This window comes from Globicephala melas, chromosome 10 (assembly GCF_963455315.2).
Source record: "Globicephala melas chromosome 10, mGloMel1.2, whole genome shotgun sequence".
NCBI lineage: Eukaryota > Metazoa > Chordata > Mammalia > Artiodactyla > Delphinidae > Globicephala > Globicephala melas.
The window spans coordinates 101,024,151-101,041,359 of record NC_083323.1 but is presented as its reverse complement, the minus strand read 5'-3'; the positions used below and the strand labels follow the sequence as shown (position 1 = coordinate 101,041,359).

Below are 17,209 nucleotides of genomic sequence, written 5' to 3'. Positions count from 1 at the left end.
GAACCACGCCTTCTCAGTGGGCCGTTGCCTTTCAATCTTCTAATGGTGCGTTTTGACACAATTATAAATGCTCTTAATCTTCATGAAGCCTAAGTTATTAATTTTTCTCTTACAATTAGTGCTTTTTGTGTTTTAAGAAATCCGCCAAGCCCCGGGCATATATTTTTAATTTACGTCAGGGCTCTCGTGTTATAAACCTCCCTTCTTCCCACTAGGGCTGTCTTCACTCCTCCTCCTGTGCCGTCCACATGTCGAATCTGCCGTTTCTAGTCACTCTTGACTCTCCACCATGTGACTGTTTGTCCCCGTTCCCTGCACGCCCCGTGCGGTCACCCCTGTGTCGCACTGGATGACACTGCTGGGGACGGAAGGTGCTCGGTACAGGGGACGCCTTTGTCCTCACACTGGATGACTGTGCAGAACCCGGTCCCCGGCTGACCACCTGCTTCCTTCTCCTGAGTGACTTTCCCACGTCTGTGCAGGACAGCCGAGGAGGGGCTCCAGGCGCTGGGCCCGCAACGTGAGACCTGGATCCGCAGGCTGGGAGGCGGCCTAGGGACCTGCTTTTCCTGCAGGCTCCCCGGGGGATTCTGATCTGCCACCAGGGAGGAGGATTGATTGAGCACTTACTGTATGCCGGTACTGATCTAGGCTCTGGGAATAGCGAGAAAAGCGAACAGTATTCCTCCCGCGAGAAGATGGATAATTAGCAAGAGAGACAAGTGAACAACATACGTCCAGCAGAGACGCTGAGGAGGATGCCTCCAGCAGGTGCTGTGAGGGCTGCCCTGGGCCGGGGTCGCAGGAGGGCCTCACTGGGAGGGAAACGACGGAGCAAACTGCCGACGGGCCTCGGGGGACGAGCCGCGTGGGCACCAGGGAAGCACAAGCGGGCGGAGGCCACGCCGCTCCCCACCCGCTGATGCTCTGCAGCTTCCTTGCGGACTGGCTGTGCCCAGACCGTCCTGAAACCCTGAAGGGGACATTCACTGGCCAGAGACAGCCCGCTGCACACCGTGCTGGTTGATCACACAACTGCCATCCCCCCACCCCCGGTTCCAGCAGGCCTCAGGTTTGGGGGACACTTTCTGCCACCACTTTCTTGGGGGAGGTGGGCCCGGCCACAGCCAGGAGGGGAGTTGTGATTGGTTCAAGCTGGTCATGGCTGCAAGTCCTTCAGGCGTGGGCATAGAGTGCAGTCCGGCCACTGCAGAATGAAGGAGTCTGCTAGGTGATGTCTACAGTGAGGGGTCCTCATGGATGAGAGAAGCACAGGTAAAATCAGTCCCCCTTCTCCTCAAAGATCTGAGTGCAATGCCTGGAACAGTGGCAGCCATCCTGTGACCATGAGGGGAGCTAGCTTGAGGACAGCCCCAAATACTGAGGATTCCAGGGAAAAAAATGGAGGAAATGGGATCTTTGGTGACACCCTTCAGCTGCTGTGTTAATCAACCCTGGAACCACCTAGACTTCCTATGTGAGATACTGAATTGTCATTATCTAAGTCAGCTGCGTAGAGGTTTTCCTGTTACTTTCAGCCCAAAGCGCTAACTGTGACCCACTCCTTTCCCACACCCTTGGCATACTTAGGATGCTCCTCTGACAGCTCCCTGACGATGCAGGCCAGGAAGAGTCTACTGTCTACTTCTAGGACCTGGGGCCTACAGTGTTGGGGACTCTCAGGCTGCTGTCAGACTCGTCCTCCTTCACGGGGCCCAGAGCCGGGGCAAAGGCCGGGGCACCTGCTGCAGCCCTGGGGACCCACACTCCCCTCAGGTCGGAAGGTTCTCTTGTGTCTGCCTCCTCCGCAGCCCGTGGGCTTCCCCAGGGGTAGAAACCACCGTCATCCTGGTGGCCCTGAGCCCCAGCCCGCTCAGAGCCGGTGCATGGCAGGGGCTCGAGAAACGGTAGAACAGGAAGAGAAAATGAGCAGAGAAATGGGGAGGGGGGAGCAGGGGGGGAAAGTGAGGAGGGGCCCGGGGACGGCTCGCAGGCAAAGCTACACGGAATGTGGCTTCCCCGGGGCACCGGCAGAGGCCCCACGAGGGGAGAGGTCAAGGCTGTGAGCCAGAAGGACAGAGACCGAGGGACCCAGAGGCTAGCGGTCACGGCCAAGTGAGCCTGCCAGCACCTGGTGCCAGAGGCCCCGGCGCCCTCTGCCTCCTGCCCCCGTGCTCTCCCCTCCGCTGCCGGGAAATGAGGGCAGGGCTTAAGCTTAGGCAGATGAGCCTCCAGCTGTGCCTCCCTGAACTGCCACGAGGCTCCCCCAGTGCCAGGAGCTGCCTGTGTTCGCTCACCTCCACCACTCACGCCGCAGCTCGGCACAGCTGCTGATGCGGGCGGAGGAGCGCACAGACGTCCCCCAGGGATGCTGCTGCCACACGTGCTTCTCAGGGGCCTGCCCCTCCTTCGTGGGCGACTGGGGGGAGGACAGTGACAGGACGGGGAGGGCTGGGGGGCCACAGGGCCGAGTGGTGAGTGGGCGCTGCCCAGCGCGGTCAGTGAGTGGGGACGCACCGCACACCGTCCCAGGCTCCCAGCCCCGCAGGGCAGCCACCACTGCCTCGTGCTGTCTGGGAACTGAGAGTGAAAAAAACCGAGGGGCTCGACTCTCGTTTCCCACTTGAACTTCTGTGACTCTGTTCCCAAGGCAGAGCTAGGGGCCCCTTCCCCAGTCCTCTGAGGCGCTCAAGGGCATCGTGGACTGGAACTCCAGCCCACCCCGCCCTGAGGCAAGACCCGGGACATCCCACTGGAGGACGCCGGCCAGCGAATGAGCATCCTCCCTGCCCTTCCTGGCGTACCTGCGTTTCCTCCTCTGAAGAAGAGGGGCACACCAACTCCCCTGAAGGTGTCCTGGGAGTAGAGATTTGCCCATCAATCCTTGCACAGGAAGAGCACTTACTTGTGACTAATAATAGGGAACGTTTCTGAGTGCCAAGTTGTGAGCTGAGAACTTAGGCAGGATCTCATCCATACTCAGGGCACAAGGTAGGCGTGCTGCCCGCGACACCCAGCCCCTGCTCTTCCTTGATAACAATGCCCAGCCCCGGCGAGACACCAGGACGCGTTAGAGGGGGTGGGGCCATCCCCTCCCATCTCTCCAGCCTACCTTGCAGCTCCTGGTAACTGTGCATCTCACTTCTGGCCAGTGGGTCAGAGCTTAATCTGCCAGCAGAGGGGGCCAGTGAGATTCCTGGGAGACTGTTTGCCTTCCTGCTTAAAAAAAAAAAAAGAACAGCAGCATCTGGCAAGGCCCTTCTTCTTTCCCCTGCCTTGAACTCAGGCATGATGTCTGGAAGGGCAGCAGTCATCTTGTGGCAATGAGGTGACAGGCATGAGGATGAACGCAGCGTGCAAATGAGGGAAAGGTGGAGAGAGGGAACACCCAGACCTTGGCTCTCTGCTGACAAGTCCTCATTTGTTAGGTGGGCTTCCTGTTACTTGCACTGAATACACCCCTGCCGGACACAGACAGGAAATGTCATATCTGTTCCACAGACAATAAAAACGGGGTGCCCTGGACAACAGAATGAGGAAGAAATAGAGCTAGAGTTCAGACCCAGAGCCTGGACACCAGAGCCTGAGCTCTTATTGCCTATAAAGTTTGCTAAACAAACGACTCATATAAATAAGATTGCAAGGAAAACATTTATCTTATTTAAAAGGGTAATTACAGGCTAATTACAAATGAGTCCTGCCTTCCTATTAAATCCAGTGCAGTGGCCCCAGCTCTCAGGGCCACTGTGCCCTTCCCTGGCCATGGTCACTTGGATGGCCCCTCACGGGCAGATCTGGGACTCACCAGGCTGAGCAAATGCAAACCCTGTTCTGATCCAGGCCATCTGCCGTGGGATGGGGCCTTAGGCAGCCTGCAAGGACGCCACACCCCAGCCCAGCCTGAGCCTGCAAGGGAGCCTCTGCCCTGAGCCCCGCCTCCAGTCACAGGCCCTTTCGGAGCCCCTCCCCGAGCTGCCACTCCAAGCCCCCTTGGTCAACACTTGACCTTAGCCTGGAGGACAGAGCCTTTGGGTTCCCTCTGTGTCCCCATAGTGAAGCTGCTGTCCTGTCCTGTCCCCGCGGGTGCTGCTTGGCCTCTGGCCTGGACCATGTCACGTTGCCAATGCCCCACGTCCCACCCACAGCCTGTCAGATGGGGCACGTGGCCTGGCTCAGAGCAAGCCCTCACTTGTGGGTCAGGGCAGGGACTCGCTGGCTGGTAGCTTGAACTTTCCCTTGCGCGCTGTTCCTGGGGCTGAGAGAGCGTGGAAATTCACCAAGCGCTTTACCACAAGTCCCCCAGCTCCCCAGGCCCCTCGGGCCTCCTCCCCCACCCCTCCCAAGCACACTCATTTCCTCCAACTGTCCTCTTCCAGGTACTGATAGACCCCGCAGGTCCCCAAGGGGCCTGGCCAGCCTGTAATGAGCCCACGCCCCCTGCCCCGGGCTTCCAGGGGCCTGAGACTCTGCAGGCAGAAGTCGGGGAGCTGGTGTCCTGCGGCGAAGGCACCAGCAAATCTAGGCTGACGCTGTCGCCTGTATCCCAGCCGCGTTTCCGGTGACCGGTAGGGAGGATGCCTGTGGGACTAGAGGAGGCGCTGTGTGTTAGACACACAGCATCCCGGCCTTGCCTCTCCGCCCCTCCTCCCAGGTTGAGAGAGGACTGGCTGCGTGTGATTGAATGCATTGGGAATCTGAGCACTCACTCTCCCCTCAGTCTCTAGAAGCCAGACTAGCACTTTGCAGCATTGGGTGTTTTAAAGTGAGCCGCAGTCTCTGGGGGACCGAGCAGGGCGTCCAGACTCTGGCTCTGCCCAGGGCAGCTGCAGATCCCTCTCCCTTTCCCCCTACTTTTTAAAAAATTGTGATTTAAAAAAAAAAACCCACATAACATAAAATTTACCACCTTAATCATTTCTAAGTGCACAGTTCAATACAGTTAAGTACATTCACGTCATTGTGCGACCGTCTCCAGAACCCTACATCTTATAAAACTGAAGCTCTGTCCCCATTAACCATGAACTCCCCGTCCCCTCCCCCAGCCCCTGGCCTCACCCTCCTGATTCTCTATGATTTTTTACCTCCTCCAGGGACCTCATATAAGTGGAATCACGCAGCACCTGTCCTCTGTGATGGGCTTATTTCATCGAGCACAGTGTCCTCAGGTCCATCCATGGCGTAGCAGGTGTCGGAATCTCCTTCCTTTTTAAGGCTGAGTCACATTCCCCTGCGTGCACAGACCACACTGTGTTTCTCCATCATCTGTCGACGGGCACTCAGCCCCTTCCAGCTCGTGGTAACTGCAGGTCACGCTGCTCTGAGTGGGTGCAGGTATCCGTGACATCCTCTGGCTCATCGGAAGATGATGGGGAGACGGAGGCCCCTGCGTGGCTGCTCGGTGGTTTCCAGGCCGGGCAAGAGCCCTGGGGGGCTCCTCAGAGGCCCTGGAAGGGAGGGGAGGAAGAGCCCTCACCCTCACCTCCTCCCAAAGTAAAAGCTTTGGCTTTTACTCTCAGTGAGGTGGGCAGCCTCTGGGGCTTCTGAGCGAGTGACGTGGGCTGACTTTAAAAGGACTCTCGGGGGCTTCCCTGGCGGCGCAGTGGTTGAGAGTCTGCCTGCCGATGCAGGGGACGCGGGTTCGAGCCCTGGTCTGGGAAGATCCCACATGCCGCGGAGCAACTGGGCCCGTGAGCCACAACTACTGAGCCTGCGCATCTGGAGCCTGTGCTCCGCAACAAGAGAGGCCACGACAGTGAGAGGCCCGCGCACCGTGAAGAGTGGCCCCCACTTGCCGCAACTGGAGAAAGCCCTCGCACAGAAACGAAGACCCAACACAGCAAAAATAAATAAATAAATAAATAAAGGACTCTCAGCGGCTGGGTTTAGAATGGACAGAAGAGGGGTAAGGGCAGAGTCAGGAGGCCAGCTGTCAGAGGCCCTGCAAGAAACAGGCGGGACACTCATAATGGGATCATTGGGGAAAAGTTTCTTTTCAAACGTACGAAAGGAGACGGCACACAGAGTAACCCAGGGCTTAGGAGCAGCTGAGCTGTAACTTCCTTCCACGTCATGGGGAGGAAGCAGTTACTCCTGGAGTCTAAGGGGGTGTGATGGTCAATTCCACGTGTCAACTTGACTGGGCCACAGGCACCAAATGTTTGGTCCAACATCATGCTGGCTGTGACCATGAGGTGCGCTCTGGATGAGATGAAGAGTCTAGAGTCTATCAAGCTATAGACTTGGGACGTCCCTGTTAGCCCAGTAGTTAAAACTCTGCTTTCCCACTGCAGGGGGCACAGGTTCAATCCCTAGTCAGGGAACATGCTGTGCAGTGTGGCAAAAAAAAACAAAGAAGCAGAAGAAAAATAAATAAATAATCTATAGACTTTGCCCTCCCTGGTGTGAGTGGGCCACGTCCAGTCAGCTGAGGGTCTCAGTGGAACAAAGGGTGCCCCCTCCTGCAAGTAAGACAGACTGCTGCCTGACAGCCTTTCAGCTGGGACATCGCTTTCTCCTTCCTTTGGACTTGAATTGAAACATGGCGGCTCTCGGAGGTCTCCAGCTGTCAGGTCTTTGGGCCCCAGTGACACCACCACTCTCCACGTCCCCGGGTTCACAGCCCGAGGCTTGGTCGCCCCACAATCGTGACAGCGCCTTCCCTGTAATGAATCTGTTTCCCTTGCTGCACACACCCAACCGGTTCTGGCTCTCTGTAAAGTCCTGACTAGTACAGGGAGGAAGCCATGCGGGGGCGGCCCGCGAAGAGGAGGGGTAGTGCTGGGCCGGCCTGGGGTGGGCCTGCTCTCTCCAGGCTCCTGCTGGCTCCCCGCTGGACTCGGCTGCGTGGTCCATACAGGCGACCCCCGTGGGCGGGGCAGGATCCTGGACACCAAACAGAAGGCGCAATCGTGCGCAGAGGGCAGGACGCTGCTGTGAGCCAGGGAAGGAGCCGGGCTGGCCGGGGCCCCGGAGGCCTGGGCTGGGCAGCAGTGGGCGGGCTCCGGATGTAGTCACAGGGCAGAGCCGGCACGAGAAAGAGGGGTCACGGCTGGCCCCAAGGTGGGTGCGGGGCAGCCAGAGGATGGGATTGCCAGCGACCGAAATAGTCTTCTTTGCCTCCTGCAAAGATTGCTTTGGAAGAAAGGACTCAATTGCTAAAGAAACTGTTATGAAATCCCTGCTGTGATAGTTGACGTTTTGTCGACACACATCCCTGTATCGCCACCTGTCCTCCTCGCCGTCCCCTGGAGCACGGAAGGGAGGGATTCAGCGATCGGGGAGACTGAGCCTGGGTACAGGGCCTCCAGTACAGCTGCGTGTGTTCACAGTTGCTGGATGAAGGAAGGAAAATTGATGTGGAATGATGGGAACTACTGACCTTTCCTCCTCTGCTGTGGAGCTAAGCCTGGAGCCCTTATTCCTTCTATCTGTCTGTCCTTCCACTGCTCAGAGGACATGTGGGTGCTCACCAAGCATTGCGGTGCAAGGGTGTGTGCAGGGTGTGTGTGTGTGCAGGGGTGTGTGTGCAAAGGGTGTGTGCAGAGGGTATGCAGGGGAGTGTGTGCAGGAGGGGTGTGTGCAGGGGCGTGTGTGTGCAGGGGGGGTTGCAGGGGGAGGGTGTGCACAGGGTGGGCAGGGCTGGGGGCACACACTGCTCTCCCACAGCGCAGGCCCGGGAACAGCTCACTAGCCAGTGCTCTCCGGGCAAAGGTGGAAACGTGTGGCCTGTGTGCACAGGAGCTTAGCTTGGGTTACAGACTCTTTTACATCTTTTCTGACCCTGTTCTTCTTCCTTCCTGTCCCCCCACCTCCCTGTTCTGCCAAACTTGTAAATCACTATTGTCCCATGGATGTGGGGTCGCAGCGGGTGAGGTTTAAGTTTGATTTTGGAGAGAGCTAGTATAACCGCTGCCCAGTCTAGGAACAGCCTGACTTCCCCCAGCGTCCTCTCCCTTGTTCCTGTCTCTGCACCCCTGATCCCTCACACCCTCCCCCACTCCCACCCCACTACCCTCGAGGTGGCGGTTTTAAGACAGGTGTGCAAATGTTTGCTGTTCTTCCCATTGAGAGTTGGGGCCCGCATCTGCTCCCTCGGAGCCCAGCCCAACCTGGCTACCAACTGGTAGCCCGTGGAATACACGAGGCGAGGCTCCGTGACTTCCAAGGCAGACCACAAGGCAAAGGGTTCCACTGCGTTCTCTTGGGATCTAACTCTCAGAGTCCAGCCACCGTGCTGTGAGGAAACCCAAGCAGCCCCTGAAGAGGGAAAGTCAGTCTCCCAACCCTTGGCCCCTGCTGAGGTCCCAGCCAACAGACAGCACCAAGCTGCCAGTCGTGTGAGCAAACCACCCTGTAGGTGGATCCTCCAGCGCCCGTTAAGCTGCCCCAGCTGACACTGCATGGGACAGAGATGAGACTTTCCTGCTGAGCCTTGCCCAAAATACCCATTTGGGAGCTAAATAGATAATTGCTTTTATTTTTAAGCCACTAAGTATAACTTAGTATGCAGTAATAAACAACTGATATCTCACTATTTCCTAAAAAGTATACACAACGTAGTATGCCCGTGGTTTCCTACTTTTGTTCCTTCTGTTTCTTATATCCTATCTGTTCCTTATAATGACCCCTTCAAGGGGCTCCTATTGGTGAACTCCTATTCATCCTTTAAAGCCCAATTCAAATGTCCCTTTCACTATGAAGCTTTCCCTAAAATTTCTCTCCCTCTTTTTCCCACCATAAGGAGAAAATGATTGTCCCTTCCACTATGATGACAAATGCATCACTTATGCCTCACAGCACTCAGCCTGATTTAGCTGAGTGGTGGGTTTGAGACCAGCCTCCATGGATAGACTCTAAGTATGTATAGCAAGCATCATGTCCAGTCTTCCTTCCAACACTGTGTCTCTCATCTCCAGTGCCTGGTGAGGGGCTGACACCAGGAAGATGCCCTAGGAAAGTGGGTTAAATTTATGGGGGTTGAGATGAAAGACTGACCAAGGAAAAGCTGGGATACTCTTCCCCTCATAGCCCTTAAGAATGAAGCCGCATGTAAGTTCCCTCCTCCCTGGCATAAGTGATATGCCTTCCTGGACGACAGGTGAAGGGTGAGCCCTGAGGTCTGAGGGCCAGAGGGCTCTCTGAGCTTGGTAATGCCCTTAGCTCTTGCTCTGGTCCCACCCTTCATTTTATTCCTGCTAAGAAATCCCTCCTCTGAAGGATTCAGCTCTGAAGTCCTCTGCCCTCCCCACTGCACCCCACAGCTCCTGGGGTTTCACAAGATGCTGCAGCAAGAGGGGCCCAGTAGCTAGAGTGGGCCACAGTCGGCAACGCATACACAGCAAGATATATTTTAGAGCTATTAGAAAGGCATCTTTCTCTGCACAGCTGGTAGGGGCAACACCTCGCGCTCTACCCACCACCCTAGCTTCTTTGCAGGAACTCTGAGGGCTTCCCAGCAGGCTGGGTAGACCCAGGCCACCACCATGCCTGTAAAATGAGCCATGTGACATTGACAGAGATTTCTAGCAGGTCCCAGGCTTAGACTGTTAGAGTTGGTCATGGCCGCGGTCAGCAGGCGCTAGAACAGGCAGGGGCCGTTCCGGGGGTCACAGCTCCCGTCATGTGGGGATGGTCACCCACAGTAGAGACAGAACACAGATACACAAGTGGAGAGGAAAGTGAGCATTTATTTAAAATGGAAGAGTCCGGAGGAGGGATAAATTAGGAATTTGAGATGAACAGATACCCACCACTAGATATAAAATAGATAAACAACAAGGACCTACTGTATAGCACAGGGAACTGTATTCAATATCTTGTAATAACCTATCATGGAAAAGAACCTGAAAAAATATACATGTATATCTATAACTGAATCACCTTGCTGTACACCAGAAACATTGTAAATCAACTATACTTCATTTTTTTAATTTAAAAAATTAAAAAAAATTTTAACATCTTTATTGGAGTATAATTGCTTTACAGTGGTGTGTTAGTTTCTGCTTTACAACAAAATGAATCAGTTATACATATACATATGTTCCCATATATCTTCCCTCTTGCGTCTCCCTCCCTCCCACCCTCCCTATCCCACCCCTCTAGGCGGTCACAAAGCACCGAGCTGATCTCCCTGTGTTTTAAATTAAAAAAAGAAAATGAAAGAGTCACTCCAAATCACAAATTTTAAGAAGTTGATGAATACCACAAAAATCACAAAACCTAGAAAAATTACACATTCTTTTTATTTATTAATTGACCAACACGCCTCTATGGTAATTTTTCTAATCTTGGTACGATTCGTAATGAAAGGTACGCAGAATCCATCTGAAACTCACGAACAGCTCACGTGCCTGTAGAAATCGCTGTCCTGCCAAGCTGAGCCTGAACGGAGCCCCGCCCACAGCGCGGACTCCCCGCCGGGGACACACAGGCGTTTGTCCTGGGGACACTTGCTTCTCCCGGCATTCCTCTGTCGGTGGCAGCCCTGCGGGCCGATTTGCTGGAACCAGCAGGTTTGTCAGGACGAGATACACCAAGAAGCCCTCTGACCTGTGGAAGGCGTGCACTGTGGCCTCACGTGGTGCTAGCACCAGTTTGGACCCGCAGACGTAAGAATTTTGATCAGATTTTGTCGTGTGTAATTCCCGTCGGAAGAGGCGACAGCGTATGGCATGTTTATAGTTACGGACAGTCAACATCAACCGCTTCCTAGCAGGAGAGCCAGGCCCCGATGAGAACCAGGTCCCCTGCTGGCAGCTTCCGGCCTTGGAAGAATCTTCCGTGGACCGGCTCGTGGGCTTTTCTCCGTCCACTCCCGTGCGCTGCCAGTGGGGCACTGCGGGGCGCTCACGCGGCAGCTGGGTGTCCTGTCACGAGGCCAGCAGCCCCGCAGGCAGGCGGTGAGTGTCCCTGGAGCCGCCCTGCCCTGGATGGCTGCACACAGCTGTCCAGGTGGCTACACAAGCCGAACTGTTTCCCCACTGGCTTCCTCTTAGCTGGACCCCAAGGCCCAGGGCCCCCCCCCGGCACCACCCGGCAGAGGGGACATCGGTCGGAGAAGCTGAAATGCAGACGGACGGAGGCCTTGACCAGCGGGGCTTGCACTGTCTTCCTTTCACATGCATTAGGTGCTCATTCCATACAAGGGTTGGGGGCAGGGGAGGGGCCTGGAGCTTCCCAGAAAAATGGGTCCCCAGCCTAGAACCGGGGCAGGTGAGATGTGGGGGAGGTGAGGCCCAGGCTGTGGACGTTACCTCTGACCTGGCCCAAGTTAGCGGCCTGGACACAGGAGCCAGCACAGGGCCCCCTCTGTCCCCTAGCCTCCCCGAGCCAACAGGGATGCTGACGCTACCCCCAGGACCGTTCTGAGGTTTAAGGAGAAGGTCTGCCACAGCTCCTGGTAAGTCAGAGCGCTGGACACGCATCCAGGGCCAGTGTCACTGCAGAAGGTGCTCTCCAGGGACGAGTCTGCCTCTTTAACACAGGAGGCTGTGCTCTGACCCTCGTGGGGTGGGGGTGAGCCAGCCCTGCCTTCTGAAACCAGGGTAATCCCGCCGAAGTCACCCCCACCGCCCTCCTGCTGTCAGGCGGGGATTAGAGAGGAGGCCCGTGGATTAACCAGTTCATTTCGTCACACCTTCTCCCACCAGCCGCTCTCCTGGAAGCCTGCGGCTGCAGGGCAGAGAAGGGACCCCCACCCACACTGGGCGTTGCAGCCAGGACCCGACTGGAGGCTGGGGAACCCCAGGCTTTCCCCGACCCGGAAGGCAGAAGGCTCGGGGCCGTGCCAGGGATCTGGGCAGACAGAGCTCGGGGTCTGAGGCTGCTCTCTCCTCTCCCTGGCCCGACCCCAGCAGGGGCACCTTGCCCGGACCCCCCAGGGTCCACCCAGCTCCCAGCTCCACCCACGGCAAGATGCCCTCCCACCGGTGGCCAGAGGCCTGGGCCTCCCTGCAGAAGACGGTGGTCACCCTGTGCCTGCTGTGCAGCACGTCCCTGTCCCCCACGCGGGGGCAGGCCAGGATTCCTCTGGAAACGTAAGCCTCAAGAGCCCCCCCACCCATAAACCCCTCCCTCCCTCCCCTCCCCAGCCAACCTCAATCCTCGGCCTCCCCCAGCCCCCAGGCTCTCCAGGGCTCGGCTGCCTGCTCCCCCTGTCTTGCTGTGAAGACCTTTTCTTCACCGGCCTCTTCTCTTCCCCAAATCTCTGCCATATGGGGCCCTACCTTCACCCCCTGCCCAGACACCTGACAGTCCTAGGAGAACTGAGCACAGGGGCCCACACTCCTCCTGGGATGGCAGGCAGTGTCCCCAGACCCTGAGGGCGAGGCTCCTTCCAGGGCGATCGCACACTGAGGCAGCTCTAGTAGGAGCTGAGTTGCTGGACGTGACCATCTCAGCTCCACAAGGATTCGTTAGGAAACATTCTGAGAGGGTGAAGCGGTCCTAAACCGACCAATAGCTCTGCAGCCAGGAGCCAGGTGGATGTGCACGGTGGGGGCCGGGGGGTGTCTCCATTCCCTTTCTACACCTGCCTGCCTCCCTCCAGTCCCCAGTCCTACATCCTGTCACTAAGACCAGCTGCAGGGAAGCTATCGGTCATTCACACTTTGGTATAATCTAACTTAATGTGCGACTCTCTGGGGGTGTCTGGCCTTTAGTCCTTAGTTCTGGCGGTTCCGTTAAGGCCAGTTCTGATCCGTGTGGGAGCAGAACATTCAGGACTGAAGGGGTTACCTGCTCATCACACCTGAGCCCACGAGGACAGTCAGGCTATTGCCAGCCTCGTGTCTGACAGAGGGGGTCCTGCAGCCCCACGAACACCGGGGGTTTGTGTGGAGCTGAGCTAAGTGCGGGCTTTGAGCAGCTCTGTCCCCGTCGAGGGGTCCCACCTCTAGCTGTTACAGGCCTGGTGCTGCCAGGTGCTCCGCAGATGACCCTCCAGTCCACACAGTGAGGTGGGGAACGGTCTCCTGACTCTGCAGTAGAGGAAACGAGCTCAGAGAGGTCAGACGGCCACCCCACACTCGCGCAGCCTGCAAATGGCAGTGCCACACTTGAACTCGAGTCGGCCTGGCTGGGACCTCACCTCCACACCCCCTGCCAGCCTGAACCCTTCATGGTGGGGGGAGGTGTTGAGAGTAACCTTCATCCCGGAGCACACCCCAGCTAACAGTACAGGCAAGCTCCAGGGACAGGCTGAGCGCCGGCTAGCGAAGGCTGGAGCCCAGGACTGCGTAGAGGGGACCGGCCACACGGGGCGCCCGAGCGTCCGCCGAGGGGAGGGCCCACAGCCACGCCCGTGTCTGCACGCGCCCACCACCCTGCAGCCAGACCTCCCCCGGGCTCCGGATCCCTGCCCCCCAGTGAATCCTTCCCAGTCTTTCCCCCCAGAGACCGGCGCCTCCCCCACGCCTTCCCCTCCCACTCAGGGCTCGGCTTCTCCTGCCTGCCCGGCTTCTCCCACCTCCCAGATCTGTTCGCACCAGGACTCCCAAAGGTCTCCCCGCCCAACCCAGTACACACTCCTGGCTTCACCTCCTGGCCTGCTCCCGACACTCGGCTCTCCCTTCTTGAGTCTCAGCGCTCTCCCGGGTCTGCCCGCGCGCCCACGTTAACCTTTGTCTTCCTCTAACGCCCCTTTCCCGCCGTCGGCCCCGGGAGCGCCGCTGCTCCCCAGGGTTTGCCCTTCACTCACAGACCTTCTCAGCCAGCACCCCCTCCTTGCGAGCCCGTCCGCCTCAGAATCCCGGCTCCCACCCACCAACCAGTGACCCCCAGCCCTGACTCCCCCTGCTAGACCCACATTCCGCTGCCACGGGCTGCTCTTCCTGAACATCACCGGAGCTTTGAAATTCAAGTTTGTATCTTTCCAGATACAATACGAGGGACTTACCCGGCAGTCCAGTGGTTAAGACCTTCCAGTGCCCGGGCTGGGGGAGGGGAGTCAGATGCAGGTTCGATCCCGGGTGGAGGGAGCTAAGCTCCCACCGGCCTCGCAGCCAAAACACTGAAACATAAAACAGAAGCAATATTGTAACAAGTTCAATAAAGACTTTAAAAATGGTCCACATCCCCCACCCCCCAAAAAAAGATGCAATGTGTTGGGTGCTTTCTGGAGCCGGGCAGCCCACAGCTGCCCAACGGCACCCAGTAGCCTCGCTGCAGGGACCTCCCCTCCTGTCTCTCCCAAGCTGCACGCGTCACCGTCTGCCCTCCGCAGCTTGTTCCCCGATCGTCCTGATAGTCTTAATTTTATTCAATAATACCACCATCGGCGCAACCACCCAAGCTGGAGACCTGGAAGCCATTTTGTTACCGAGCCCAAGCTCCTACTGCTCGCCACACAACAGGCCAATCGAGAGACAAGTCGTTGGGGCAAAGAAATGGCGACTCTATTCGGAAAGCCAGCAGACCGAGAGGGCAGTGCACCAGTGTCCCAAAGACCCGTCTCACCCGGGTTGGAATTCAGGCTGCTGTTATACTAAAGGGGAGGCGGTGTGTTCGGTTGTTGCCAACTTCTTGGTGCCAGGAGTCCTTTGTTCTTACAGCTGTCCACATAGGGCAGGTCATGATGTTTCTATAAACCTCAAACAAGGAAATTCCCTGGTGGTCCAGTGGTTAGGACTTGGTGCTCTCACTGCTGTGGCCTGGGTTTAATCCCTGGTGGGAGAACTACGATCCCCCAAGCCGCGCCTCTCAGACAAAGAAAGAAAAAAAGAAAAACCTCCAACAAGGCAAATGTTACTCTCTCTTCTGCAACTTTTTATCTCTATATGCATGAAAAGTGTTACACCCTTAAAGGTCAGAGCCTTGAGAATGGGCTGTCCTGTATATTTCAGGCTATAGGCAACCTTAACTTGTAGCAAAAGCAATAGAATACAAAGGTTAAAATAAAAGAAACAGATCCATCGTGGAGTCAGGTTTGTTCATCCCTGTTCCAGTTTTTGACCCCTCCAAGCTCCTCTGTCCTCTCTACCTAGAGTTCTCGGCCAAGTCTCTTTGATGGGGGAGACTCTCCCAGACTTCAACACTGAGTCAGAGCCCACCTCTGCCAGGAAGCCTTCCCTCACCACCACCACCCCTCCCCCAGCTTCGATGGTGCCCCTTCAAACGTGCATGGCGCCCTCTGTACGTGGAGGGGTGTCGCTCTAACTGTTCCACAAAGGCAAAGACTGGGCACCGCTCCTGCCTGTGCACGATGCCCAGCACATAGTAGGGCCTCGATCATTGTCGGTTGAGTGACCGAACGAATGCTGACCTTGGCATGATCACGTGGGGGAACTCCTTTTGCTCCACCTGGAGAGGCTCAGGCACAGCCCCGTGTGGCCTCACCCCCAACCAAGGGCGGGATCTCGGGGCACTTGTGGGGGCGGGTCTCTCCGTGAGGCTGCCTCACCCTCCTGCCCGCCGGCCCCGGCCTCTCAGACTCGGCTCAGAGCCTCGGCCTCCCTGCCTCACGCGCCCTGCGCAGGGCACCTGGGGGACGACTGGCCGAGGAGCTGCAGCTGTGTGAGTCCTCGGGGTCCCCCACCCTGCCTGGTCAACCCCGACCTCGTCCCTTCTTCTCCAGCCCTCAGGGGGCGGGGGCTAGGCTTGGCTCCGGGCGGTCAGCCCCTGCCCCCCAGCAAGGGTGTTGGGATCACAGTGTGGCTGCCAAGCCTGATGGGTCCTCTGGGCCCCTGCCCTGGCCGGGAGGGACCACAGCTGCCGGTGTGTTTTCCTGGGTGTACGTCAGGGTGTGTGATTGCGTGTGTGCATCTGTGTATACGTGTGTGTGTTATGTGTGTCCCTGCATGTTTGTGCGGGTTTGTGTATGTGCACCGGTGGGTGTCTCTGCATGTAGACACTTGCCTCCTGTGTGTGCGCATCTCTGCGTGTGTCTCCTTGTGTGTGCTCACGCGTGAGTGCACACACACGTACTCCCACCGTCCTGCAGAGTGAAGCTGTGGGCAGATACCTTCGGCAGGGACCTGTATGACACTGTCACCAAGTACTCGGGCTCCCTCCTGCTGCAGAAGGTCAGTGACCGCCCCCCCCTCACCCTGGGGCTCCCGGGGCAGCTGGCGTTAAGCCGTCCTGGTGGAGAAGCAGGATGTCTGGGTGTGAGGGCTCTTGGGGGTCATCTAACCCAACCCCCATTTCAGATAGGGAAACTGAGGCCCAGAGAAGGGAATGATTTGCCCAAGACACAGAGCAAGTCGGGGGGTGGGATGCACAGTACGGTCGGGTGGCCAAGAGTGTAGTGTCAGCTCAGGGGCCTGGGAAACCCACGCCTAGATGGGATGGGGGGAAGAGATGGTGGGGTGAGGAACAAAGGGGAGAAGAAGCAGGAGCTGGTGGACCGGACACAGGCCTGCTGCCTCGGGGCAGAGAGAGGTCGGTGGGAAGACCCTCGGACAGAGAGCCGCCCACCCAGTGCTCGACCTGCCGCCACGTCTCCAAGCACTAGAGAGCCACCGGGGCCCAGTGAGTCCAGTCCGGCCCCGCCTGGCCCCTGGGCAGGAGCTGAGCTGCCTGTGCACAGGCTGACAGCCGGCTTCTCGCTCAGCCCCCACAAGCTCCCATCCCGCTGGTATCCCGACTCCCAGGCCAGTGCTGAGGATGGCGCTGCCGTCCTGCTGCGAGTCGCTGAGATCAATAGTCACCATCTAAGCCTCACTGCAGCTTCAGCACCTTTCTCTAAGTGCTGCGGAAAGGGGAGCCTCTGGCTTTTATGGCCGTGCTTGTCCCGTCCCCCAGGCTGGGGGCCCGCTGTCCTGACCGCAGGGCCGCAGCAGCAATGCCGGCTCCCCTCGCCACCGCACACAGGCTCCCCCCACCCTGTGGCCGTTCTGGGTAAAAGCCTTGCACGTGACGCATCTTACAGTTTGGGGAACTGAGTAACTCGTGCCCAGGTGGCACCCAGGACACACGGTGAGGGAGTACCTCCCGGGGGCCCAGATGGCGACTCAGCGGCCCTCTTAATGCCCCCAGGCCCACTGGCCGAGAGTCAGGCAGCACCCACCCCTGCAGCGCATGGGGGGCACAGACACCACGAGCCTCACAGCCCCTGAGAGCAGACCCTGCGCTGGCTGTGTGACCTCGGTCAAGCTCACGACCTCTCTGGGCCTCAGCCTCCCTCTGAAGGATGTGAATCGGAGGACATCTGATAAGAGGTGTCTCTCGTCGGTTGTTGGGGGAGGTTTTACGAGGACGGAGGGCCATGCTG

General features: G+C 57.7%; 1 protein-coding gene across 1 annotated transcript in view; it reads left to right on the top strand.

Annotated features, from left to right (window-relative positions):
• The window catches only part of CACNA2D4 (calcium voltage-gated channel auxiliary subunit alpha2delta 4), a 97,247-nt gene that overhangs the window by 4,152 nt on the left and 75,886 nt on the right, over nucleotides 1–17,209 (top strand). The window contains exons 5-9 of the mRNA XM_060307002.1: nucleotides 2,271–2,474; nucleotides 4,377–4,538; nucleotides 10,681–10,898; nucleotides 11,856–12,035; nucleotides 15,938–16,019. Of these exons, the coding sequence (XP_060162985.1) occupies nucleotides 2,271–2,474; nucleotides 4,377–4,538; nucleotides 10,681–10,898; nucleotides 11,856–12,035; nucleotides 15,938–16,019 (846 nt within the window). The remainder of the gene's footprint in view (nucleotides 1–2,270; nucleotides 2,475–4,376; nucleotides 4,539–10,680; nucleotides 10,899–11,855; nucleotides 12,036–15,937; nucleotides 16,020–17,209) is intronic.